The sequence below is a fragment of the Ammospiza caudacuta genome, chromosome 10 (assembly GCF_027887145.1).
Source record: "Ammospiza caudacuta isolate bAmmCau1 chromosome 10, bAmmCau1.pri, whole genome shotgun sequence".
Lineage (NCBI taxonomy): Eukaryota > Metazoa > Chordata > Aves > Passeriformes > Passerellidae > Ammospiza > Ammospiza caudacuta.
Window position 1 is genome coordinate 9,865,267 of NC_080602.1, and position 26,230 is coordinate 9,891,496.

General features: G+C 55.4%; 2 protein-coding genes across 2 annotated transcripts in view; one reads left to right on the forward strand and one right to left on the reverse strand.

The window, feature by feature from the left end:
* Positions 1-1,976: 1,976 nt before the first annotated feature.
* On the forward strand, positions 1,977-13,956 carry OAZ2 (ornithine decarboxylase antizyme 2). Its single transcript, XM_058811450.1, is given in 6 exon segments — positions 1,977-1,996; positions 5,049-5,124; positions 5,126-5,206; positions 9,623-9,798; positions 11,601-11,686; positions 13,437-13,956. Coding segments are annotated over 6 exon segments (573 nt in total). The 3' UTR covers positions 13,571-13,956.
* Positions 13,957-17,774: 3,818 nt separating this feature from the next.
* ZNF609 (zinc finger protein 609) overlaps positions 17,775-26,230 on the reverse strand; it is a 59,668-nt gene continuing 51,212 nt past the window's right edge. The window contains exons 4-10 of the mRNA XM_058811290.1: positions 22,842-22,929; positions 20,134-22,489; positions 19,358-19,724; positions 19,024-19,199; positions 18,348-18,564; positions 18,158-18,236; positions 17,775-18,012 (exon numbers count right to left, since the gene is read on the reverse strand). Of these exons, the coding sequence (XP_058667273.1) occupies positions 18,163-18,236; positions 18,348-18,564; positions 19,024-19,199; positions 19,358-19,724; positions 20,134-22,489; positions 22,842-22,929 (3,278 nt within the window). The 3' untranslated portion in view covers positions 17,775-18,012; positions 18,158-18,162. The remainder of the gene's footprint in view (positions 18,013-18,157; positions 18,237-18,347; positions 18,565-19,023; positions 19,200-19,357; positions 19,725-20,133; positions 22,490-22,841; positions 22,930-26,230) is intronic.

Here is a 26,230-nt window from a genome sequence, read left to right on the forward strand (position 1 = left end):
GGTCCTTTCCTGCCGAGCCAGGGGCAGCGCCGCTGCACTGGGAAGTGGGAAGCGCCAGCCCAGGGATGCTTGTCAGAGCCCAGAACCCCTGAGCCCACCGGGGCTGGCACCCCAGGCTGCTGCAGGTGCCACTCGGGAGCTGCCTCTGCCATGCCCAGGTGTGAGACCCTGCAGGACTCCAACCCTGGGGGCTGGGCTGGCAGCCACAGGGACTCCAGAGCTTCTCTTCCAGAGGGATGCTCAGTCCCTGACCCCGCGTGAAGGCTCAGCACCTACCAAGATCTCTTGCAGGACTGGAGCCCACAAGTGCCTCTGTCTGCCTGGTTCTCCAGGAGCCTCATCTTTGGCTGTGTGACTTCTTTTCTCTCATGGATACATTGCTCACCAAAAGCCCCTGCAGAACCCTGTCATGGGCAGCTCCACATTCTGTTATCCACGTGTTCAATCTTTACACTGGCTCCTACTTTCCTGTTGTATCCCAGGCCACATTTTATGCACCAGCAACATACTTTAAGCAGGATATGGAATCATCATGTCAGGAGATTGGGTTGAAAGGGATATTAGATCCCATCTAGTTACAACCTGCATGGCAGGGACACCTTCCACTATCCCAGGTGGCTCCAAGCCCTGTCCAACTTGGCCTTGGACACTTCAACAGATGGGGCAGCCACAGCTTCTCTGGGCAACCTGGGTACCAGGGCTTCCCCACCCTCACAGGGAGGAATCTCTTCCCAATTACCTCTGCACCAGTGGCTTCTTCTACGTGGCTCTGCTACCCATTCCCTGGCCCTGTTCCCCAACCTCTCCTCCTGCCACCTGTGCCCCTGTTCCTGCCTGGGCCTTGTCACTACCTAAGACCTGCCCCACAGGGGTGTTGGGGGAGAACTGGGAGCCCCAGAAGAACAGGGAACTTGAGGGGAGCCCCGGGAACCCATGGGGAGAACTGGGACCCAGGAGATAAATGGGAGCCCAAGGAGAGTGGGGAGCTGAGGGGAAAACTGGGACCCTGGGGAGAACCAGATCATGAGGAGAGCCAGGAGCCTGAGGGGAGAGCTGGGACCTTGGGGAGACCTAGTTAATGAGGAGAGCTGGGAGCCTGAGGGGAGAACCAGGACCCTGGGGAAAACCGGATCATGAAGAGAGCCAGGAGCCTGAGGGGAGAACAGGGACCCTGGGGAGAACCAGACCATGAGGAGATTCGGGAACCTGAGGGGAGAGCCAGGGCCCTGTGCGTGACCAGAAGAAGCCTGTGGGGAGAGCCAGGGCTCTGTAGATGACCAGGAGGAGCCTGAGGGCACAGCTGGGGCCCTGTGGGTGACCAGGAGGAGCCTGGGCATAGCTGGAGCTCTGTGGATGACCAGGAGGAGCCTGAGGGCAGAGCCGGTGCCATGTGGATGACCAGGAGGATCCCTGAGGGGAGAGCCGGGGCCCTGCGGGTGACCATGAGGAGCCTGGGCAGAGCCGGGAGTCTGGGCAGAGCCGGGGCACTGTGGATGACCAAGAGGAGCCAGGGCAGAGCCGGGGCCCTGTGGATGACCAAGAGGAGCCGGGGCAGAGCCGGCAGTCTGGGCAGAGCCGGGGCCCTGTGGGTGACCAGCAGGACCCTGGGCAGAGCCGGGAGCCAGGGCAGAGCCGAGGCTCTCGGGCGCGCGCCCCTCAGCCCCTTCAGGGACGCAGCAGGCGCGTGCGCCCGCGCGGGGCGGTGACGTCACGGGCGCGGGGCGGGGCGAGGCGGGGGCGCGGCCGGGCGCGCGCCTTTGTTTGGGGCGGCCGTTCCCAGGCTGCCCGCGCGCCGCGGGGCGGGGCCGGGGGCGGGGCCGGGGGCGCGCGGCGCGGGGGGCGTGACGGCGCGCGGGCCCGCGGGGTCAGTCGGAGCGCGGCGCCGAGCGGAGCAGGAGGGGATAACCGGGGCACAGCCGCGCACCAGCACCAGCAGCGCCGATAGCCGCCGTCAGCCGCACCGGAACGAGCGCACCATGATAAACACCCAGGACAGGTGTGCAGCGCGCTCCCCGCCCTCCCTCGCTCCTCAGCGCGGCGGCGGCGGCGGGCGGGCCTGGGGCGCGGGCGGGCGCTGAGGCGGCGGGGAGGCCGCGGGACGTGGGGAGGCCGCTCCGCCTTTCCTCGTTTAAAATCCCCATCGAGGCGTTGCTTCCCCCCGGAGGAACCCCCCGGGGATGGGTCTGGGCTCGTCAGGGCCTGAGCACCCCTCGCTGAGCAGCCCCGGCCGCGGCGGGGTCCGAGCGCTCCCTCCCCGCGCCCCCCTCTGCCTGGAGGAAGGTGCTTTTCCAGGCACGAACTTGCAGCATCTGTGTGTTTTTCTCAGCTGACCGACCTATCTTGTGTGTGTGTTCCTTGTTTGGAGTCCCCAGCGTGTCATTTCCTGCGCCCCTGATGGCCGATAAGAGCCCAGAGGATGCGTGTGGGGCAGCCTCGGTTCTTGCCTGTGTGGGAGATGCTTGAGCTGTGCTGTGTTCAGTAGATGGTTATTTACAATTTACCCCTCAAATCGGACTCCTGGATATGTGTCCAGCAATAATAATAATAATGTAATAATAATTGTTCCTATTATTGTTGTTATTAGTATTATTATTATTCAGGTACAGTTGCATCTCCAGCGCCTGTTTTAGGAAGGGGCAGAAAGGAAAACAAACAAAACAGTCATTTCTCCAACGTCAGGAGAGCTCTCTAGATCCTTCCATCTGGTCTAAGTGTTCCAAACAAATAAAACCCCCAAAACGCGAGGGAAATGTGTCGATTTCAGCCCCTGGTGGTGCTCTCAGCCTGGCTCTGTGTGCCACGAGCAGCGATGACGGGGTTCTGAAGTTGTTGAGCTGCCCTTTGCACTTCCCAGGGACAGGGCACGGGCTTGGGATCGCTGGGAGCTTAGTGAGTTAAAATTACACCCGCGGGATGAGAGCTGAGAGCTTAACATCGACTTCCAGCTCCCCTTGCGGGCAGAGCACAGAGGAGAAGCTCGTACTGAGGAGTTCCTCCTCGGAAAGGCCTTGGTGATCTAAATGCATCTTAATTTCTACCAAGCAGCAGGAAAGCAGCTTCTCCAAGGAGGACAGACGTCAGAAGGGAGCACAAGCCTAACTTTTAAGCTACAAACACACCTCGGGGAGAGTTTGTAGCGAGGATGGATGGAGGGATCAGATGCTGTTGGGTGTTTGCATGAATTTCCCCCCAGTGAGCTGAAGCACAGCTGGAGAAAGCAAAAGCCCTTTTTTGCACTCTCTTCCCTGAGGGTGCTGCTCTCAGAACCCCAATCCTCGGTGGGGGTCGTGGTGGTGTGCAAGGACCCTGATTTTGGGGGAGGATGGTGGAGGTTTGCAGGCAGCAGCTGAAGGGGGCTGGTGTTTTGACTTCTGCATGTGCCAGAGGAAGTGAAACCGGGAAGTGTCTTTGGCTGCCTCTCTGTTTTAATTTTTTTTTTTTTTTTTTCCCACAACTCCACTTCATTATCCAGTTTCTCGATGCCTTGGCCGCAAGTTGCAAAGAGCTATCAATAGTACATTGTTGGCTGGAGGCTAGAGGGAGGAGGGAAGGGAATAACAAAGCTGCCAACAGCTTTCGGGGGTGGGGACGGCACAAAGTGCTTTGTCATCCTCTCGACATCCTCTACTACTGAGCACACAGTGGCCCATTGATAGCCCCAGGCACAGCAGGGAGCACACAACACCCTGCTTTGCTCCCAGACATCTCCTGGTGTATTGAAACTGCTTTTTCTCCAAGAGCTGCCTGACATGGCAAGGCTGCCCCAGTGCCCCCTCTAGCAAACCTGGGGGAGGGAATGTGTGCAGGAAAATATCAGTGTTTTCTGTAGAAAGATGGCTTTGGTGGTGGGTGGTAAGCAGAGATCCGTGGTGAATTCTGCCTGTGCATTTGTGAGTTGTTTTTGGCACTCAGAAATACCAACCTGTAGTAGTTTGTTTGCAGCTGGCACGGGCAAGTGACAAGGCCAGGGTGGATGGGGCTTGGAGCAAGCAGGTCCAGTGGAATGTGTCCCTGTGGAACTGGGAGGGCTTTAAGGTCCCTCCCAGCCCAAACCAGACTGATTCCCTGTTTCTGGCATCTGAGGTGGTTCTGACAGTGCAGCTCTGTTTGGATACTTAAGCCTGTCTGCCTCGTGGACAGGGATTAGAGTGGAAAAACACTGCATTGGTAATCACTTCAAGTGAGAAGTTTAAGGGCAGAGAGTGGCTGTCAGAGCAGCTGCAGAATTTATCCACTCAGCCTCATTGCTGGCTCTGTGCTCACAAACCCCCCCTCACTGTGTTGTTTCGGTGGTGCTTCCACAGCTTTGAGCTGTGTGTTTCAGAATGGGAGCACTGGGAAGGGCTGTGCTGAAGGAGCATTGCTGGGCCTCAGCACAGAGCTGTTGTGGTGCTGAGAGAGGAACCAAGGCTCCAGAAGTAAAATAATTTGCTTTGATGAGCTTCCTAAAAGCCAGAGCAGGTATTAAAGGCTGTGTCCAAAGCAATTCTGGAGGACCATGTGTAGAACTTCCAGACAAACTTGGAAACTGCAAAGGAAATGTGTTTTCTTGCTGTTCAAAGTAGTTCCTGGGGTGAACTCGTAATTTTTAGGGTGGGATGGAAGATGCTTGCATGGTGCTTCATGTGTGTGTGAAAATATTGCCATGGATGTTGTGGAGCGTACTGAAGAACCAACCCTTTCACTTCTCCTGGCTTTGAAAATGTGAAACTTAAACCTTCTCCTCCTAGGCCCTGTTGATCTATTTGTAGATATTTGCCTCTAGAAAATGTGTGCTCATCTGGTCATGTGTTCCCAGCCATCTGCTCCTGGCAGCCTTCCAGGGCTCCCTTATTAGCATGAGGTTGCTCAGCACTCTCTGGGTTCCTGGCTCTGGCCCCTCCTCCATTCCCAACAAAGCCCCCTGGGGGTTCTGGTGCCGCTGGGTGGTTTCTGTGCTGACCCCTGGGTGCTGTGGAGGAGCGAGGATACAAATGATGTGGGGGTTTGAGCCTCCAAAACACGATCCCTGCTAATGTAACAGGGTGTTCTCTCTGTTTCTCTTGCAGTAGTATTTTACCTTTGAGTAACTGTCCCCAGCTGCAGTGCTGCAGGCACATCGTTCCAGGGCCTCTGTGGTGCTCCTGATGCCCCTCACCCACTGTCGAAGATCCCCGGTGGGCGAGGGGGTGGCAGGGATCCTTCTCTTTCAGCTCTGATTTATAAGGTGAGACACATTTAACCTCTAAACATTCACCTCTGCCTGTGTTACAGCTCTGCTCAGTTCCTTTCACAGTCTGGTGGGAATAAATGCAAAGAATTCCGAGATAATAAGTGGGAGAACAGGTAATTGTTCAGGTCTCTGCTGCTTAAATATCACCTGTTTATTAAGAAATGAGAGCCCATTGTGCAGCAGATCATTCACCAGGCTGTCCCCAGGGGCCTGCTGCAGCTATTGTACAGGGAGCCTGCATTATCAAAACGTGAAAGGGCCTCTGAAATGCCTGGCAGAGAAAGGAAGTGAGAAGCAGAAAGGTGAAATGCAGCAAGGGAGGGTTGATAAGCTCCTTCCTGCCCCCTGCTCTGGAAGGTGAAGCTCTCAGGGCCTGGGAGCTGCCTGAACCCAGGTGCAGGTGGGAGAGGCAGCTCCCAGACAGGGCTGTTCCTAGAACATGAGCACAGGCAGGGCAGGATCAGCAAGGGTTTGTGTCTGCAGGCCTGCAGCTGTCTCATTTTGTGTTCCTCCTCATTCCATGGGCCCTCTCCTTTCCAATGAGGAGACCTGGCTGCTCCTTCCTGTGGAGTGATTTGTGTGCCTTGGCTCACAGCTCACAGCTGTCTCCTTTCTGGGACAAGGGCTGCTTTTCCTTGCAGATGAGGCAGGCTGAATTTCTGCTGACCCTGCAGATTTGGCTGTTGTCAGAGGTGTTAGACCTGATTTTAATTAACCTGTGGGCGGCACACAGACGTCACCTGATGAAAAGATACAGACCCTTTTGGGCCAAGGCTCCCAAAGACTCCTCTGGGAGTTCCTGAGAGAATCACAGAGCTCCTGGTTGCTCTCAGTTTCCTTTGGTGAGTTTTCAGCACTTTCCTCACCTTGCAAAATGCCAACCTCTGAGCCTCCAGTGATAAGGTCCCATCAGTTTAATGCTCAGGGTGAATTGTCACAGATGTTTGGGGGTACAAACTCCAGAGAAGCTGCACAATGGGCTTCCTGTCACAGAAGGAACATACAAAAACAGCATCAGGTGGGCTCAGGAGAAGTAATGAATCCCCTCTGGGTGGGAAATGGGACCCTGCAGCCTGAACTCCTGCTACCCAGCTTTGCCAAGCCTTGTGTGTGCACCAGGCAAGGCCCAGAGGCAAAAAATGGGCTCAGCATGGAGGAGGAAGGTGGAAGGAATCATTATTTGGAGACTTTGGAGTGTTTGATTCCAGTACAGCCCCAAACTTGCAGATTTTGGCAGTGGTGTGTAGGCAGGGGGGATGTCATCCAGATAACTGCATCCCAGAAATATGGATGGAATTCCTCCTGGATTTATTGCTTGACAAAAACTAGCAGAATCTGTTAGAAAATCAGCCCCTTCTGTAGCAAAGAATCATGGAATAGTTTGGGTTGGAAAAACCCTCTAAGGTCATTCAGTCCAGCTGTTCCATCAGCACTGCCCATGTTCCATGTGCCAAATCCACAGGGCTTTTAAACCCCTCAGTGATGGTGACTCCACTTCTCTGGGCAGCCTCTGCCAGGCCTGGACAGTCCTTTCAGTGCCAACATTTTCCCTAATACCCAACCTGCTCTGGCCTGCAAGTGGTTGAGGTAATTTCCTCTCATCCCACCCCTTGTTCCCTGGGAGCAGAGCACGACTCCCAGCTGGCTGCTCCCCCCTGTAAAGGAGCTGTGGAGAGCAAGAAGGGCCCCCATGAACCTTCTTTTCTCCAGGCTGAGCCCCCCAGCTGCCCCTCATCAGATTTGTGCTGCAGCCCCTCAGTGTCTGTCCTGGAATGAGGGGCCCAGAAGTGACCCCAGGATTTGAGGTGTGTCACACCTTGGGGTGGTGACTGGATTCTGGTCACCTGCTCAGTCTGGCAGTGCTGCAGTTACAGCAGCTGAGCTTTCCAACCAGCATGACCTGCAAATGCATCTGGATCTGAAAGCTGAAGTCCTTTTTCCAGCTGTATCAGCTGTTCCAGTCCAAGGGATGACCTTTCTGAACACACCTGCCTCTGCCAGCAGGACTCAGATACGCCACTGCCATAAATTTGGGATCGCTTTAGGTGTTGGAATTTTTGTGTTAAGAGACTTTGAGCTCAGCTCTCCATGCAGGGAGCTTTGCTGGAGCTGGGAATGCCACAGTGACTGATGTAGGTGCTGCACAGCTGAGATGTGCCCTGCAGGTGCAGCACATGGCAGCAGTGAGGGCTTCCACAGCTTTCTCCAGCCCCTTGGCCAGGGTGGATTGTAACATCCTTCCTCTGACCCTGCCACCACACCAGGGCCTCCCCCCATCCTTCCTGGGACATCTGAGGAGCAGAGCAGGGCTGGGAAATCTTGTGTTTGGTGAATTGGAACCAAGTGGAAGTCGTCCTTGCAGCTTTGCACTGCTGAAATGGAGCTGCAGGGCTGGGGAGCCAGGGTTTGGGCAGCTGGGTAAAATCCACTCTGGTGGCAGAGGGTTTTGTCCACAGGAACGTGGCAGGGGGATTTTGTGTGGGGATTTTTCCACGGTGAGCTAAAACCGAGTGCTTGTTGTGTAAACAGGATTTTGCTTTGAGCAGCTTCCAAAGAATTTTGGGCTGTTGTTGCTGCAGCCCACAGAGTTTTTCTCTTCCCCAGCATCTCTGGATGCCTAGAAATAAAGTGTCAGCTGGCCCAGGCAGGCTGTGTAAACCTAATTCCCAGTGAACCAGGGGAACTGGTTCTGCTAATCCCTGTGGTCCTGCTGCCTTTGGCTCCTGGGCTGTCACAGGGGGTTCAGTGAACAATCTCACTGGGTTTAGGGCACTGGACACAACTTCTGGTGCCAAGGAAGTTCTGAACCAAAGGGCTCAGAATGCTTTTCCCTTCACTATGGCAGTGCCATCAAAGGCACACCTCCCATGTGTCAATCCCAGCCTGCTCCCCTTACCCTCCTCACCCAGTTTTACTTTTGTGAGCATGGGAAGAGCTGTGAGCTTTTCTGGAGAGAAAGATGTTTTCTGGAACAGAAACACTTTCTGCACTGAAACGAGACCTGTAAAGGGTCCTGTAAAGTCACTGCTGGAGGATTTACACATGAGCCCCTTGGATTTGTTTTTTGTAAGAATCTCTGTATTCAGCCCTGCCTCTCTCTGCTGGCTCCATCACAGCCACAACTTGACCTCATTGGAACAGCTCTCAGTGCATTTCTTGGTGCACTCAGCCACTCAGACTTCCTTCAAACTCAATGAATAAACTTGTTTCCTACAGGATATTTATTCTGGTGAAGTGTAAGCTTGTTTTCCAGCTCAGCTTTGTGAACTTTCAATGAAAGGCAACTTCCTCTGCTCAGCTTTCAGAGGCCAGGCAGCTCCCAGTTTGCCCATGGTATTACTTTGTCACCAGTGTCAGTGTCCTCAGAGGCTGCTCTGTCATACAGCACTCAAACCAAGGGACATCTGGTTTAAGACAGGAGGTAATAGGAATTAAAGCACTGGGACAGTGGCTTGAGGAGCTTGAAAAGAGCTGCTGAATTAATCACCCTGTTAAAATAAAATATCTGGAGGCTGGACAGCGCTCACCCAATGTCCCAGAGGAGAGAACCGCTGCCCACCCACCTGCTGAGGACAGGGGGACACATGGCTTTGCAGGTTTCAGAGCTGCCCAGGTGCCTGTGATATGAGAGACAGGGACACAGGAGCTGCCACCAAGCACAGGGGACATTCATCTCCACTGCAGTAACAGGGTTAACTCAGGGCTCTGCTTCTTTCACTGGGGCTCTGCACTGAAACATGGAAATCATGACTGGGCAAGCCAAGTGCCTACAGGAATTGTCTGAAGGAATGGGGCTTAACCACTGAATTGTTTTCTAGGAACTGCTGAGCTGATCCCAAGTAATCTGCATGCTTGGCATCCTCATGGGGCAGGACTGGGGAAGGACGTGTGCATTTGTGGTCTCTGGAGGAGACCTCCTCAGAAGCTTCAGATCTGCTGGAATTTCCCCATGCTCTATGTTTTCCTCCCTTACACCAGGAGGCAAACCATAAAATCTGGGAAAGCAATTTGTGGTCACTCCTGGAACAGAAAGGCTGTGTTGGGGATGGGGGAGGCACCAAACCTGGCTGGGCTGTGGTAGCAGCAGCTCTGTGTTGGGTACAGTTGTGTTCTTGGAAGGACAGTTCCTGAAGCTCCACCAGATGTGGCTGGAGCCTGCAGTGAGGGAGTGGAGTCTTCTACTCAGAAATTTAATACCATGTCAATATGTAAAACTACATTCCTTAACAGGAAAACATAGCTAGAAATCCCTCTGAGGGCTGAGAACTGTGTGATGTGTCCCCGAGCCAGCAAAAGGAGAAGGGAAAAGCATAATCCTCTTCTTAGTAAAACCCTAAGACCATTCCTTTGCATTTGCTTTCTCCAGTTGTCTTGTGGCTGTTCAGGACTTTACCTTTTTCATTTTCCCAGGATGAGAAGATCACTGTTAGCCAAGATGTCCCAGTGCATGAAGGGAAGCCTCACATTGTCCACTTCCAGTACAAGGTCACAGAGGTGAAGACCTCCTCCTGGGATGCAGTGCTCTCAAACCAGAGCCTCTTTGTGGAAATCCCTGATGGATTATTAGCTGATGGAAGCAAAGAAGGGTAAGTTCTGCATCCCAAAGGTGCAGCCATGGCTCCTGGAGGGCAGGACTTGGGTTACATAAGTGATTGTGGATGGACACCTCATCCCTGGAAGTGTTCCAGGCCAGGCTGAATGGAGCCTGGAGCAACATGGTCTAGTGGAAAGTGTCCCTTGGCAGGAGTTGGAATGAGATGATTAAAGGTCCCTCCCAAACCAAACCATCCTGGGATTCCATGGTGTGTGTGGGGAAAATGGGCTGTGCAATAGCAGCTCTGATTGTGGTCTGTGCACATTCTGCTCCCTGGTCTATGGAGTGTGGAGTCCTCCATAGGAATATTTTTCCTCCCAGTGATATTCCAAGTGAGTTACATTTTTTGAGTCCCAAGCCTAATGAAAAACAAGCAATAAATGAGCAGAGTGAATCTTTGTATACTTTGGTATAGAAAGCCAACAAGATTTTCTCTGATATTTTATTATTTTTTTAATTTTATTTTTCTCTGGCCACTTGGCAAGCCAATCTTGGCAGATTTTCCTCTTTTTCAGGGAACTAAAAACCCCTCCATGCTATTGATGCTGTCCTCCTCAGTAGGTGGATCTGCTCTTGGAGCCCTGGTGCTGGGCTCTGCCAGGAGCTCTGATTTTTCTCTTGGCAGAATCCGGTCATGTTTTGTCCAGACAGCTCTGCTATGGGAAGTTTGTGTAAATGCAGCTTCCAGAGCAGCTCCTTCCTGCCAAGTGCTGTGCCAGAGGTCTCTGCTGCAGTGGAGATGTGGCTTTGCTGGATTCCTCAGCTCCTCCTAAATCTCCAAGCAGGCTTCATCCCTCAGTGACACGAGCTCATTAAGGAAAAACCCATGGCTGGGCACCTTCAGGAAAGTGGCAGTGTTGTTGCTGTCTCACACTTGTCTCATTTGCCTCTGAGTCCAGATAAATGCTTGTGTAGTTTCTCCAGTTGGCCTGTAAATCTCTGGGCTCTCCCTGGAATGGGTCCTTCTGGGAGGGGATTTATTTGCCACTGTCATTGTGACTTAAAGCGCAATTTTGTCAGGTTATTTTTAGCTGGGTGAAACAGCCGAGGAGAGGCCAGAAGCCATAATTAAAGTAGTTCATTAACATATTAACAGAAGCCTTGCAAATTTAATCTCCTGCTCTGCTCTGACAGCCGGTTGCTGAGATGTGGAGTGAAGGCCTGTTTGTCACTGCTCTGGCAGCGCCAGCGGTTCCAAGTGACAGCAGTTGATCAGTGAGCCACCCTGGAGGCTGCAGAGGGGTTCCTGCAGCACCACTTCCATCAGGAGGTGGCAGAAATAATCCAGCTGGAAAGGCAGGAAGTGAGGATTCAGGGGGCAGCAGCTGTGCCATCCAGCTCAGGAAATGGCTTTGCCTGTGCACGTGTTCTCTGGGGATGGTTTGTTCTCCTTTTCTGCCTGCCACGAGCTCGGTTCTGGGCGGTTTTCCTTCCCAAAAAGCATAGAACTCCCAGAGCCCCCACGTGCATTGCCAGGGAATGCAGCCTGGCCTGGGAGCAGCTGCAATATTCCGCTTCCTGACCACGAAGGCTTCGGTCCCAAAGCACCACGGGTGGGGAGGTGTTTGTGGCTGTGAGGACAGGAACTGATCCTGACTGGGAGCAAGGACAGCTCTTGAATCTGCAGGGCAGGAAGCCCATTGTTTCAGCACCCATTGTTCGCTGGAAGGGCGCTGTAAACAATCTTTGTGTCCGAAATCATCCAAACAGTTGATAATTTGATAATGCTCAGAGGCTTCCTCAGGACAGGACTTCCCAGAGCTCATGTCCTTTTGTCTTCTCCCTCCTTGGCAGGTTGTCAGCACTGCTGGAATTTGCTGAAGAAAAAATGAAAGTCAACTATGTCTTCATCTGCTTCAGAAAAAGCAGAGAAGATCGAGGTGAGAGCTGGTCTGTGCTCGGGTTTGCTCCTGACATCCCACACGGTGCTGCTGAGACTTTAAAGAAACTTGGTCATCCCAGGGGACCCTCCCAGTGCAGGGATTGTTATGTGCATAATTCCTACAGGAATAGTTTTGTGTGGAGGGTAAGGGTGAGGGAGTGCTGTGGTTTCTCCAGCAGATGTGCTGGATAGGGCTTGGAGCAGCCTAGTGCAGTGGAAGCTGTCCTGGCCCGTGGCAGTGGGGTGGAATTCAATGAGCTTTAAGATCCCTTCCAGCCCAAACCATCTGGGATTCTATGTGGGATTCCGTTCATCTGCTTTGCTGCCCTGCCATTAAACACTCTGGTGCAAAATGCTGCTCCTGAATGATTTGGGGTGGTTTTTTCATCCAGTGTCAGTTAATATTCCCCCTTTTGGTGAGCAGTGAAGTCTCTGTTTGGCACCAGGCTGCTGTGACATGGAAGGTGAAAGGGAGGAGTTACTAGACAGAAAACAAGCACTTAGAGCCTGTTGTCCTGAAATTCATCAGCTTTTTAAAGATCTCCTGGCACTCCTGTCCTTTCCAGGCTTACAGGTAATCCTGGCCCAAGCTTGAGATACTTATGGCTTTGGGGGCTGCATTAGGGTCTAAAGATAGACATGCTGGGTGAGGGATTACAGCCTGGGGGCTGGGGGATGTACCAGGCCGGGAATGTGTCACTGCAAATCCCACCAGGGCCAGGCTGTATCCCAGCCAGTAATTCCAACCCCAATTCTAATTTTACTCCGCAGCTTCACGAGCTGTCCCGGCTTCTCTGAAATGAAAGGCCTTAGTAAAGCTGAGCTGAGCCCAGGAAGATGTCATCATCCCTCATTACCGTGCCAAGAATAATTTCCAAATCAAGTCCTGGCTGTTATGTCACACTAGCACTGCTTGTGTAGGTGGCCCCTGCAGAGGCTGGGGACAGGGGACAGAGCCAGTGCCAGGGGTTGTTTGTAGTTCTGGAGTGGTCAGATCCTGGGTCCTTGTCTATGCAGCTGGAATTCAGTGCTGCCAGAAAACAGCTTCAGGAGCTCCTCTGTGTTATCTCTCAGTGTCCTGGAGCTGATTGCCCGAGGGTGCCACAGGGTGGGACACTGCACCAGGGTATCACAGGTCACAGGGCACCCGTTGCTTCAGTGAGCCAGGCACGGTGCCACAGAACTGGATCTGTGTGGGCTGGCCCCACTCTGAATTCCCACCGGGAACCATAAGTGGCTTTCCTGGGGTCCCACCCCGACCTGTGCAGAGCTGTCTGGAGTTTCTACTGAGCTCCAGCACCTCCTTGTGGAGACAGCAAATGTCACCCTTGTCCCCAAAGAGATTCCTCCTTGCTGCTGTCTGTCCTCTCTCGGTGCTCAAGGGGTGCTGGGCCTGGACAAATCCTCTGGGATGGCCACCCACATCCTGGGAAAGCAGGGATGTGCAGCTGGTGCAGGCACACAACCAAGGATTGCTGTTTCTCACAGGGGATAGAAAAAATATTGCAGGAGAAACATGGACAGAGCTGCTCAGCTGCACAGCTAAAATCCCTTGACACTCAGGAGCAGCTGCAATGAGCACAGGAGGAGACAAAAGCCCACAGCCTGCTGGGGAGGGCTGTGCTTCTCTGCATAGGAAGCTGTGGATGCACTCACAGAGGGTGTCCCACGCAGTTTGATACTGATGGCTCAAGGGAGAGGCAAAGAGGGTTATTCCTGGTGGTAACACATCTCCTTGTCTTTGGTAGCTCCACTCCTGAAGACGTTCAGCTTCTTGGGCTTTGAGATCGTGCGGCCCGGCCACCCCGCTGTCCCGTCCCGGCCCGACGTGATGTTCATGGTGTACCCCCTGGATCAGAGCTCTTCCTCCGACGAAGAATAGCTGCAGAGGGCAACTCCAGTGGGACCCTACATGCTGTGGAGGGGAGAGAGGACCACCTCCTTTCCTGAGGAGAGGGAAGCAGAGCTTCTGTTGGACTGCAAGCGCATTTCTCATTGTTAGATTGGGCTGTGTACCCCCAGAGTTGACTCTCATTGAAACATGTTGCCTAGAGAACTATCTATCACACATGTAATCATCACTAGGAAAAGGAAGATGTTTATGAACTGGCATAGGAGCTCTTCCCATGCAGCTGCATGGTGTGGGAGCCCCGGGGTCGGTACCACCTTCGGGACTCCTCCGACCCTCACCGGTGCCTCCTGCCCGCCCAGCGTGGGCTCAGCTGGGACACGACCCCTCCATGTCCCACTCAAGACCTTACAAACAGCCTGGCTTGGTGTGGGGCACATGCAGGAGACACTCAAGTTTATCCTTTAACACTACATTAAACCCCCCATACATCTCCACTCCAATGCTGGTTTAACTGGTCTAACCTTTTTTTTCCCTTTTTTTTTTGAAACTTCTTGCTCTTCCAGCTTTTGTTTTATGCAGTCTTAACCCTGTTCCATGTTCCCACTACACTATCACAGCATTCAATAAAAGGGGCATTCAGATGAACTTGACACACCTGGGGCTGCTTATTTGGGAGGAGCAGTTTCCTGACCTGCACCATGCTGGCTGGGATGGTCCAAAGAGCCAAGAAAAGCTCCTGCCTTTACCATCCACCCCAGGATGGGTTTGGAGTAACCCCAAGCCCTCAGCTCTGCTCCTACTCATCTTCCCACAGGGATGAGCTCAAGGCTTGAGATGCCACCAATGGCTGTGTCCAAACCAAAGGGTTGTGTGGGGGCAGGTGCTGGGATATTCTCCCCACCCAGGGGCTTTTGCAGGAAGGGGCCACATGGTGCCAGCAGTAGGTCATGGCTCAGCCCTGTCCCTGTACTTGGGCTGGCTCTCTCTGGCAGGGAATTGGGCTGTGCCCCAGGGCAGTGCCCTCAGCTCTTCCTGGCCTGGCTCCTTGTTGTGGGATTGCTCCTGTTGTGCCCTTGCCCTTCACAGATGATTCTACTGGGAAGTTGGACCTGCATCATTCCATATCCACCATGGTGAGTGGTTAGGGAGAGGTGGGGCTCGGATATGAGTGAGTGTGAATAAATAATCATAAATTTGGGTCTCTTTTGCCCTCTTTCACCTCCATGAAGCCAAGAGGGAAAGGAGCTCTGCTCTCTCCAGCAGGGCATTAGACCCTCTACCAGTTTAAAATCAAAGAGGCTGTCCTCTGAAAGAGGAGCCCTTGGGAATGGGTGTTCCTGGCTGAAACTGCTGAGTGCTGCTGCTGCCTTGAGAAGGGTGCAGTTTTATCCCTTCTTGTGTCTGGAGCTGCCCCAACTCTGGCCCGAGACTGGTGGGTGCCTCCTGGGTGTCCCTGCACGTGCCAGTCGCTGGCACATCCCAGCTGATGGGATGGGAACCACTTTGCTGCTTCTTACTGGTAAATTTGACTGGTAAAATGTAGGATTCTAATCACAGGAGCTGCAGTGAGGCTGATCTGAGCTCGTCATTCTGCTGGAGATACGAGGCTGCGTAACTGCATGTGCTTCTCGGACAATTTCAAATCCTCTCCTGCCCTGCCTCAAGTAAAGGAGGGCAAATGTGGATTTCCAAGATCATCAAATGCCTTCCAAAAGCACCTCTGGAAAATGTGGAAGGTGCCTCTGCCCTGTACCTCCTGAACCTCAGGCCATGGTGTAGAGCAGGCCCTTGGTGCCCAGGGGTTCAGCCCTAGGGGGTTCTGCCCCCAATTACCAGCTCTGAGCTCAGCTGCAGCACCCACCAGAGCCATGAGTGCTGGGCCAGAGGTGGATCTAGGGGTCAGTGAGAACCAGGAGCCTTTCTCAGATGCCTGAGGCAGGGAAATCCCCTCTCCCGCCCCTAAAAATAACTGGCCACACTCTTTAGGGATAAAGGACCAGACTTGGGGGAACAGCAAGAAAAAGCCACCCTCACAGGTTTGTGATTGTCTCTTAAAAAGATTTATTCTCCCTCCTTGCCTAAATGTACAAAGGCAAGAAGAGTACAGTTGGTATATATATATATTTATATATATATATATAAAAAAACAAGGAACTTGGTAATAATGTACACTTTACAGAAGGGCAGAGTCAGGAAGACTGAAATGAAACCCAACACAGCAACGCCAATGGAAACGAGCTATAAACACCAACGGTCTGACACCGGGGCTGGGGGCGGCCCTGTGGGCAGCAGCTGGCCCAGAGAACCCCGAAAAGTCAAACCTCAAACCTATTCTGCAAAAACTGTTGTTTCATTTAACACCTAAAGGGAGACTCAACTGGGACCCAAGTGGGAAGGTGGGGAGCAGCCCCCCAAGCCCCTCTGCCTGCCAGCAAAGCTTGTGGCACCCCCAACACCCCCAGGCACTTCCTCTGCGCCGCTGGGGCCGCTGTGGGCCCCGGCCGTGCTGGGAGCCCGGCTGGGCTGGGCCGGCCGGGGCTGGAGGTAGGAGCAGCCAGCGGGACACTCCTCCACGGTGGGATGTGGGGCTCTGAGCACCCCAACCCTGCCAGTCAGGACACTCCTCCACGGTGGGATGTGGGGCTCTGAGCACCCCAACCCTGCCAGTCAGGACACTCACTCCTCCACGGTGGGATGTGGGGCTCTGAGCACCCCAACCCTGCCAGTCGGGACACTGCTCCACGGTGGGATGTGGGGCTCTCAGAGCACCCCGACCCTGCCAGTCAGGACACTCACTCCTCCACGGTGGGATGTGGGGCTCTCAGAGCCCCCCGAGCCCGCCAGTCCCCGCTCCCGTGGCTATGTGTGGCTCTGTGCCGGGTGTGGGGCGGGTCCATCAACCCACCTTGTCCCTGCGGAGTGTGCCGGGCCACGCGGCCCCGTCTCCTTCCAAACACAACAAAAGGTGGAAGAAAAATGAGTCAGACAACAAGAGCAGGCTGGGGCCGCTGTGCTGCCGGCACCTGAAGCGGGCCGAGAGCAGCCAGCACCTCCTTTCCAACTGGGTACAGTGGGATGGGGAAGAAGCGGGGAAAGAAAACAAAACCCAAAACAACAGCTTTCAAACAATTGCTTTTTACAGTATGTACAAAGCCCAGCAGGCAGAGCATCCCCGTACAGCGGCCCTCAGGGCCGGGTGCGACACGGACACACACAACTGAGAGCGACGGCCCCTGTCCCCCGGCCGGGCAGCGGGAGAGGCGGGGCAGGGCGGGCGGCCCGGCCGCTGCGGGGCCGAGGTAGAGTGTCGGCCTGGGGTGAGCCGCGCTGGGGCTGGGGGCAGAGGACCAGAAAGCCCCTGTCCTCAGAGCTGGGAGCAGCCAGGAGTGGGGACCATCTTCCTCCAGGACCTGGTGCCCCCAGCCCTGGCACGAGGCTGGAGCGGGAACCGGCACGGCCCCACACGCCTCCGGCAGAACCTAAGTGTGCTTGTTTCTTGCTGCGCCCTGCCTGCGGCCTGGGGAAGCTGCCCTCAAAGCAAAAGGTGGATGAAAAGGGGAGCCACAGCCCCCCCAACAGCAGGATGTGCTGCCCCAGGGTTTGGGGGGCACTTGCCGTGATAGTGGGGCAGAGAAAAGGCTGGGATTTGTAGAGCTGCAGCTCCGAAACCAAAGCAAAAGCCACAGGCAGGAGCTTCAGGCAGGTCTTGGCCGTGCACAGCCTGGGGGGCCCAGACAGCCTGTGGGGTGACAGACACAGCCCCCAGCTCTGTCCCCTGCTGCCCCCAGCCCCACAGAGCCCCAGCCCCCAAGGGCAGAGGCTGCTTTGCTGGGGCCAAGAGCTTATCCAGCCCCACTCTGGCCACTGGCCACGTGCTGGTGGCTTCTGCCCACAGGCACAGAGTTGTGGGTGCTGTGGGGTGCAGGACCAGATGAGGGACTGGGAGAGCCCCACAGCTGCCTCCAGCCAGGCTGCCACCCACCCACCTGGCTCACACCAGCCCCCTGACACCCGCCAAGGCTCTGTGAGCCAGTCCTTCCTTCCTTCCTTTCCTGAGACTGTGGCCACACGGCAGGCTCGGCCCCATGTTCCAAGTCCCCGCCTGCCCCCAGTCCTATCGTGAAGCAGCAGCTCACAGAGACACGGCAGGGTCCCAAATTCATCAAGAAACCTCAGTGCTTCTGTTTCCTCTTCATATGCACCAGGCAGGTGAGTCGCCTCCACCCCAAGTGCTGGTGCTCAGTAGAATAAATATATCCGCAGGTACCAGCTCACCCAGTCCCCAGAGAGGGGTGGGTGGGGAGTCAGTGTGTGTCCGACGAGGGGAGAAGACAGTCTGCCTCAGATCACGGCAGGAACGTCAAGCAGTACAATTAACACCATTCAACTGATGTCTAAAGGAGTCTCCAGCGCTTCTCCATGTGAGCCAGTCACACGTCTTGTACAGCCCAGGCATCCCGGTGTGTCACATCCTGCCACGACCCAAGGGCAAGTCAGCTCCCACGAGCCCCAAGAGGCACGGGCAAACCCTAAACCCTCGAGGGCATCCCGTGAGTGCCCATGCCGGGCACCTGGGGCCCGGCCCGGCTGGGGAGTGCGGCAGGAGCGGAGCCTTACCGTTCTCACCTCCGGGGAGGCGGGTACAGGGATGGGGCGGAGCCTTGCTGGCTGGCCACGATGGCTGTGGAGGAGAGACCTGCGGGGAGAAGAGGGGTCAGCAGCTGCTAGGCCGGGCCCTCGGGGACAGAGTAAGGGTCTCATGGCCCAAGGGCAGGTGCAGCCCCCCCCAGCCCAGCCCCACTCTCACCTGTTGCATAGGGCAGGTTGTACTGTGCTGGCAGCAGCGAGTACCCGAGGTGGTGGTGGTGGTGATGTGTGGAGAGCAGGCGCTGCGAGGGCGACGTGCGGGGCCGGTCACCACTCCTCTCCCCTGCCCCCGCTCCTCCAACGCTGCTGCAGCTGCCACTGCCCCCCACCACCCCACAGCCACTGCGCTCCCGCTCCTGAGACGTCTTCTCGCTTATCTGGGGAGGAGAAAGCACACACTGCTGAGGGACATGAACAGTGACCCCAGGGCATGTATCAGGATGCTCCCTCTGCCTCTGCCCATGGGGCGGGACAGACAAAAGCCATGTGGAGGATACAGGGCCTGTTTGAGGACCACTCTTTCCTCACTGTGTCTCCCAGCTCAGCCCAGCAGGAGCCATGGAATGGAGACAGCCCCCACATCCCACCTGCCAGCTCCAGGGCTGGGGACAAGTGTCACCTGGTTGCTGCAGGGCCTGGAGATGCCCCAGCACTGAGGCACAAGTTTGGCTGGTCCATCCCAAAGGATTTGTAATGTAGGAATCCATGGCTGCAGGTCCCCCCACAGCAATAGAAACAGCAAAACCACATGACAAACAGAGCTGCTCCCACCTCATTATAGGATCTAGGGACTATCCCACAGAGCTGGGTGAAGCCAGCACCCTGCTGATGCTCACCGTGGGTGATTTGCTCTTGTAGTGGCTGGCATGCTGCTGCAGGATGTCCAGGGCCTTGGACTCCGAGCTGGATTTACAGCTCACGCTGGGGCTGGCCCGGGACTTGTCACTGTCATCACTGCCAGATGCCTTGCTCCCATATGGAGAGAAGGAGTAGCTGGAGGGTAGGTATGATCCTGGGGGAAAAAAGCAGTCAGGGCACCCGGAGCATTCAGGCAGCACAGTGGGAGCATGCAGCTCTGTAAGTGTGTGAGAGGATGTCCCACAGCCACCCCCCACCCCGAGAGCAGGGACAGCTGGCAATGGACACCCCCTGAAGGCCCCAGCTCCCTACCTGGGTAGTTCTGCATCATGACGGTGGGCATGGCACGGTAGCTGGGGTGGTTGGGGTCATACGACTGGCTGTAGGAGTAGCCGTGCATGTACGGGATGTAGGACTGATGCTGCGTGAGGGGTGAGGACACGGGGACGTGGACACTGGGCCTGGGGTCCTTCCCCACCATGCGAGCCTCCTCGGTGGGGGTCAGCTTGCACTCGGAGCTGCTGCTCTCCTTCCCGTCCTCCTTGGACGAGGCTTCTTTGCTTCGATTTCTTTCTTCCTTCAACTTTCGGTCCCTCTCCTCTTTCCACCGCTCATCCTCTGTCTTGATGTCTGAGTACTTTGCTGGGTACACGTAGGTCCACATCCGGGGCTCGGCTTCCTGCAAGAACAGCCAGCCATCAGAACAGCTGCCTGCCTCTGATCCTGCCTGTCCCAAAACCAGCCTGTGTTTGGAGAAGACTGGCAAACCCCATTCCCTTTCTCTGAGCTCTCCTTGGCCCACCCATGGCCTCCACTTCCTGCAAGAACAAGCCAACCACCAGAGCAGCTGCCTCTCCATAGCCCCACCTGTCCCAAATCCAGGCTGGGTTTGGAGGAGACCAGCAAACTCCATTCCCCTTCCCCAGGCTCTCCCTAGCTCATCTGCGGCCTCACAGCCCCACCCTTTTTCTCTCATGGAGTCTCCCCATGTGCTCTCTGAGGTGATGGCCCCATCAAAGCCCAGTGAGCAGCTTCCTCCAGGAGCAAACCCAAGGAAGGCTAGGCTGGCAGACAGGGCAAGGCATTACCTGTCTGTACCAGAGAACAGGGTCCACCTCCGCCTGCCGGCCACACTCGGAGCCAGCCTTCGTCTCAGCCGTCTCCTTCCCCAGGTGACCAGGCTCACCCAGCTTCACCTTCAGCCCCTCAGCGACCTGGCTGCTGGACAGCTTGGACGACTCCTCCAGCTTGGGGATGATGACGGATTTGGCCATATCAGGACCTCCCTGCTCCTTGGGCTTGCTCAGCCCCGACTTGACGAGGTCTGTGAGGCTTGGGGCTTTGGTCAGCGTTGGGGGCATGGGTGGCTTCTGCTTCCATTCTTCTTTGAGCGCCGCCTCCCTCTCTTTCAAGCCCAGCTCTGCCTTCTTCTCCAGCCCTCGCTGCTGCTGCTGCTCCAGGCTCTGCCTCTGCTTCTGCTGCTCCTCGTACTGCTGGCGGTAGGCAGGGTTGGTGCTCAGCAGGTGGGCATGGTAGCCCTGCTCGCTGTAGCCGTAGGGTGGCACGTAGGCGTACTGGTTGTAGTAAAGGGACTGCATGTACATGTTGGGGCGCTGCTGGATGACCGAGGGCTGCTGGCTGGAGCCACTGCCGAGCTCTGCCTTCTTCTCTTCACAGCCTTCACTCTTCACCTTCACCTCCGGGCTCTCCTGTTCCTCGTCCTTCTTCAGCTTCAAGGTCTGTGTCTCGGCTGCAGACTGCCCGCCAGGATTCAGGGGTCCTGGGCTAGCCTGGGGGTAGCCAGGGGAATAGTAGGTTTCAAAGCCTTGGTAGAAGGGAGACTCTTTGCTCTGCGGTTGTGGTGGGAAAAGAGCTTTTTTGGCGCCTTCCTTGACCAGCTGCTCTGGATCCTTCGCCTTCACACTCTCCAGCTTGCCCTCCCCATCCTCCCCAGCATCAGAGATGTCCGAGTAGGCCGGGCTGTTGGTCTTCACCGAGCTGGCCTCTGCCCCATTCTGGGTGACAACATGCAGTGGGGTCAGGGGCTGGGCTGGGTTGGTGTTCTCCAGCCTGCTGGCCCCGCCGATGGAGGGACTGGGGGCGTTGTCAGTGAAGCTGTAGATTTTATCTGCCTCGGCCTTGATGCTGGCGAGCCGGCTCTGGTGGGGGTCAGATGAACCGTTCAGCAGCCCCTCTCCTTTCACTCCCAGCTCACTGGATTCCCCCCGGAAAGGGCTCTTACCTTCCTCTGCTCTGCAGGCTTTGCCAGGAGTCAAAGGGTTTTCCACCTCTTTGGGCTCTTTCTTCTTCTTGTCTTTCTTCTTCTTCTCCTTGGAAGGGGTGAGGGCAGGGTTGACAGCGAAGGGCTCTCCCATCACTGTTGGCTTGGGCTGGATGGGTTTGAGCTGGGGGCTGTTGGGCATGGTCTGGACCACAGTTGTGGCCAGGCCAGCGGAGGAGCCGGGGCTGGCTGTGGTCAGCGTGGCAGTCTGGAAGGTGTAAATCGGCTGCGGGGGGATGGCTGGTGCAATGGGTCTGGCAGACTTCAAGCTTTTGGAAGGAATCTTCTCCTGTTTAGCACCAGAGGCCTTCTTTGACTTGTCCTTATCAACGCATCGCTTCTCCAGAGAGTCAAAGTCATCGTTACTCGTCTCATCGGCCACCGAGGGACCATCCTCAGAGCCATCATTGGACAGAGCACCCAGGTCTGTGTCCCCTTCCCCACCCACCTTCTTCTTGCAGGGGACCTTGGCGCTGAACTTGCTGGATGGGGAGGGGCTGTGTGGCTCCATCAAACGCACCTTGGGGGTGGCCGAGCGCGCGGGTGAGAGGGAGCCCTTCTGTGTTCCAGCAGCACCATTGCAGCTCCCAATGTCGGCATGCAGGGAGGGCTCCTCGCCATACTCACTATCCACATCTGCTTCTAGCTTGCTGTCATCATCCGTGTGTGCGTGGGCCTGGTGGTACTTGAGCCCATTGATATGCTTGTACTTCTTGTTACAGTTGGGGTGGGGGCAGTCGATGAGGATGGGCGAAGGGCAGTTGCGCTCCAGGACAGCCGGCTCCACCTTGACCGTGGCAGGCGGCACCGAGGCCGAGCCCATGGAGTTGGTGCGGATGCGCTTGCTGCCCTTGGAGTCCTCCGAGCTGGAGTTCAGATCCATGTCGGAGAGGGGTTTGCTCTTCCTCTTGGTGACCGAGGAGGGGCTGGCCTTCACATCCTCGGCGGCGCCCCCGGGCGGGGTGCGGTGGTCTGAGGAGTTCTGGCTGCCCCGGCGGCCCTTGCTGTTGGCTCCCGCCCGGGTCTTGCTGCTGTTGCTGCTGCCTTTGCTCTCCGAGGCAGCGGCCGTCTCGTTCACCGGCGTGTTGCTGTTGGGGCGCATCCGCTTGCCCCTGCCCCGGCCGTTGCGCATCTCCAGGTCACTGGTGGGAGAGTCACAGAACCTACAGGAGGAGGACACAGAGGCTTGAACAGAGACATGGTTGTGCTGTCCCCAAGGCACAGTGGGGACCCCCTTACTCCCCTCACTACCAATCCCATACACTTCTCTCTCCACTGGCCGATAAAGAGGAACCAGAGAGGTTCCCTGGGATGTGCTAAACTGTCTCCAGTCCCCCCACATGTGACTGCAGGGGCAAAGAGCCATGGGAGCAGCTGGGTTGGGCATGGAGGACATGCCAACCCCAGTGGCAGCCCCATGGGCACATGGCAGAGTGTCCCAGGTGCCATGGGGGCCATAGAGGCCCAGATCTGCCCTCAGCACCAGGAGCCCACCAGAGCCCCCCACGCACTCACCGGGGAGGTGCCCAGTCATGCTGCGTGCAGTCCAGCAGTGTCCCCACGTATGTCTTGTTTCTCCAGGTGACGTTGACCACCAGCATCCCTGCAAGGCAAGAAGAAAGGGTCAGACAGGGCCAGGTGTGATCCCATGATGCCAGGAACCTGCCCCTCAAGACAGGCAGGAAGAAGGGATTAGCTCTAGAGTTGAAGGAGGGTGGACAAGTGGTCATGGGCTCTCAGAAGAGTTGGTGTCCCTCCATCACTGGGCTCAGGGCTGGAGGGACACCAAGATGGGATTAGGAGACTCCCAGCTCATCCCTTCTCTTGCCATGTCTCACCTAACCTCTCTTCCCATTCCCTACTTTCATGGGATGTTAAAACCCAGTGACCCCCAAAGGGTTGTGGGATTTCAGCCCTTCAGGGGGGACCTGAAGATCCACATTGGCTCCGTGTGTGCTCAGGTAGGGTAGGGAATGTGAAAGAGCTGGAAAGACCTTGGGGAAAATGCAGAAAGCTCCTAGAAAGGGCTGTGCACCCCAAAGTGGAGCTGCAGACCTCCCAGCAGGGCTATGAACCAGCACGGCCATGAACCTCATGACTCTCCAGAAAAAGCTGCTACTGCCACTAGATGGCAAGCTGAGCCCAGCATTCCTGCCCAGAAGACTGTCCCTGGCAGGGAAACCCAATCCTGGCAGAATAATCCTCTGTTGCCCGGGGCCACTTTGCTTCAGCACCTCCACGGGAATCCCTCTGCCCTGTATTTTCCTCTGGAGAACCATCCATGGGGTCACAGCCTCCCATCACGGAGCAAAGTCACTGGGCATTCAGAAAACCTTGGAGTTTCAGCTTTTCCACACTAATTCAGAAGAGGAACTGCCTGGCTCACACCCACACTGAGGTGAAGGACGCTCAGTACCTCTTCTGGGAGGCAGAGGGGTCTTCCACAGCGCCCCTCAGCATTGTGGCGTCTCCTCCTTGCCATGGATCACTGGAGCAGAGTCTGTTGTGCCAGGTACATTTATCCAAGCAAGGTAAAACTCGGAAACACATTTGCAAGGGTTGATGAGTGCAGCAAGATATACGGCCCTGGGAGATGGATGGAGCCGAGGGAGCCTGGAGCAGCTGCGCCTGAAGCATGTTTATAAATCTCAGCCCACATCCCCCGTTGTGCTATGCCAGCAGCCAGCTGCAGGCTTCGGCATGGATAATACATGGAGCCAAGGCCAGACACGTGGGGCTCCTTCAGAGACAGAAATGAAATGCAGACCTTCTCTTTCTCCTTTTCCTCCTGGAAAACGCTGCGAGCAGATCATGGTGCCAGCACATGGCTAAGAGGCACAACTGGCTCATCCCAGTGAGCAAGAGATGCTGGGCTCTGCCTTCAGAGGAAGGTGCTGGGGACCTGCCCTAACAAAGACATGGCCAGGCTGTGATGATGGACACAACCTGAGGGAGAAACCAACTGCTGGGAATCCACAGCCCAACTCATGGAAATACCAGTGGGGTGCTGGTTCCAGGCATCCCAAAGAGGGCACATGGAATATGGCCTTCTGTTCCTCCTAATGCAGCAGTTTATGGCAGGCAGGAGCCTGTCCCCCTTTCTTTAAAATCCAAAGAAGCTCCTGGCTGCCTCCTGCACCCCAACCCAGCCCAAATCCCTCCCAGTCCTTCTGCTCTCCCTGCCAGCTCAATCCCTCTGAAGGCAGAGAAGGCCACGTGAGCCACTGCAAGTTAATTGCATGGCAAACCACTGGAGTCTCTTGTGAATCCCGGGGCCAGTGTGTGATATTAGAAAGAAGTGCTGGCATTTTTCATCCCGACCACCACAGTCACAAGAGAGAGATGAAAGAGGAAGGGGCAAAACGAGCTGGCACCGTGTCTCCTTCCCTGTTGGAACACCAGACCTCCAATACACACCAGCCTATATTTAACCCACTGCAACCAATCATACCAAATCCTCTCCTAATCCTCCAACAATAACCCAGGACAATTTAAACCCCAGGATAGATCCTAAGCAGCTTTTTTCACCCACTGTGTCCCCCTCCCATGGCAGGATGATGAGCAGGCATGACAAGGGCAGCAGTGAGGAAGCAATGCTTTCACATCTCCAAGAACGCCGATGCTCTTGAACAGAAGGAATCCCACTTGGGTAACTCCCACCCCACCTGGTTTATGGGAAGGTGACATCTCTGAAGCTCTTAAGGAATCAATATCACCCAAATCTGGATGCAAACCACTCAGCATCCTGCTCACCAAGTGCTCACATCAGAGTTGTATCCCGGCTGGAGAAATTAGGGGTTGGTGATGGTGCAAAGTTGCCATTCAGGAAGGCAGAGTATGAGAAAATCCTGGCATTATGTGGGATGGAGGACAAGGTGCTGTGGACACCAGGAGCCATTCTATTGAAGCACATTTCCCCCTTTTTCAAAGACAAACCCCCCAAGCCCAACCAAGAACATCTCCATGAATCCCTCCTCCACCTGCATCACTTCCAGGATGCCCTGGCTTTGGGATGCCCCTTCTTCCATTAATTTCTTCCCCAGCTGCATCATCTTTAAAATTACCTTTGTTGTTTCCCCTCCAGCTGCATTACTTCCAGGGTGCTCCAGCTTTTCACCCCATGTGCAGAGATCCCACCTGACCTGTAGTGCCCAAGCTTTGGGACACAACACCAAAGCTGCTCATGGCCACCATGCTCCTGCCAGGAGACAGGGGACACCACAGGGCTGTCCAGCATAATTGTCACCTCACCCAGTGAGGAGAGATCACTCACCAATTACCATCACGGGCAAAAGAGACTCACCCTGGGGAAACTAATTTAATTTATTATGGATGAAATCAGAGTAGTATAATGAGAAATAAAACCAAACCTTAAAAGACCTTCTCCTGGCTTCTTCCCAGGCTCAACTTTACTTCTGATTTCTACATTTCTGCCCCCAAACAGCACAGGGGGATATAGAATGGGAGCTGCTTTTTCTCCCCTTCCTAAATACATTATCCTGCCCTCATGGGTGATAGGCTCTGCTTTAGCTGACCTTGTCCAACATGGGGGAAGTCTCTGGTGTCTTCTCACAGAGAAGTGCCCTCTATCAAACCTCAACAGGCAACTGGAACATGGTTTCCCTGACAGGGCCAGAGGGAGACAGCATCATCCCATCATACCATGCAGGGATGGATGCTCAGATGGTGCATGAGTGTCCCTGGCCATCCAACTGCTTTCCAGGGACTGCAGCACACAGAAGGATCACTGCCCTGGACTCCAGGAAAGAGGACTATGGCCTCTTCAGAGACCCATTTGACAGAGTGCCATGGGACAGAGCCCTGGAGGGGAGTGGGACACAAGGAAGCTAGGTGACATCCAAGGATCATTCCTTAATTTAGGAGCAATGCATCCCAAGAAAGAA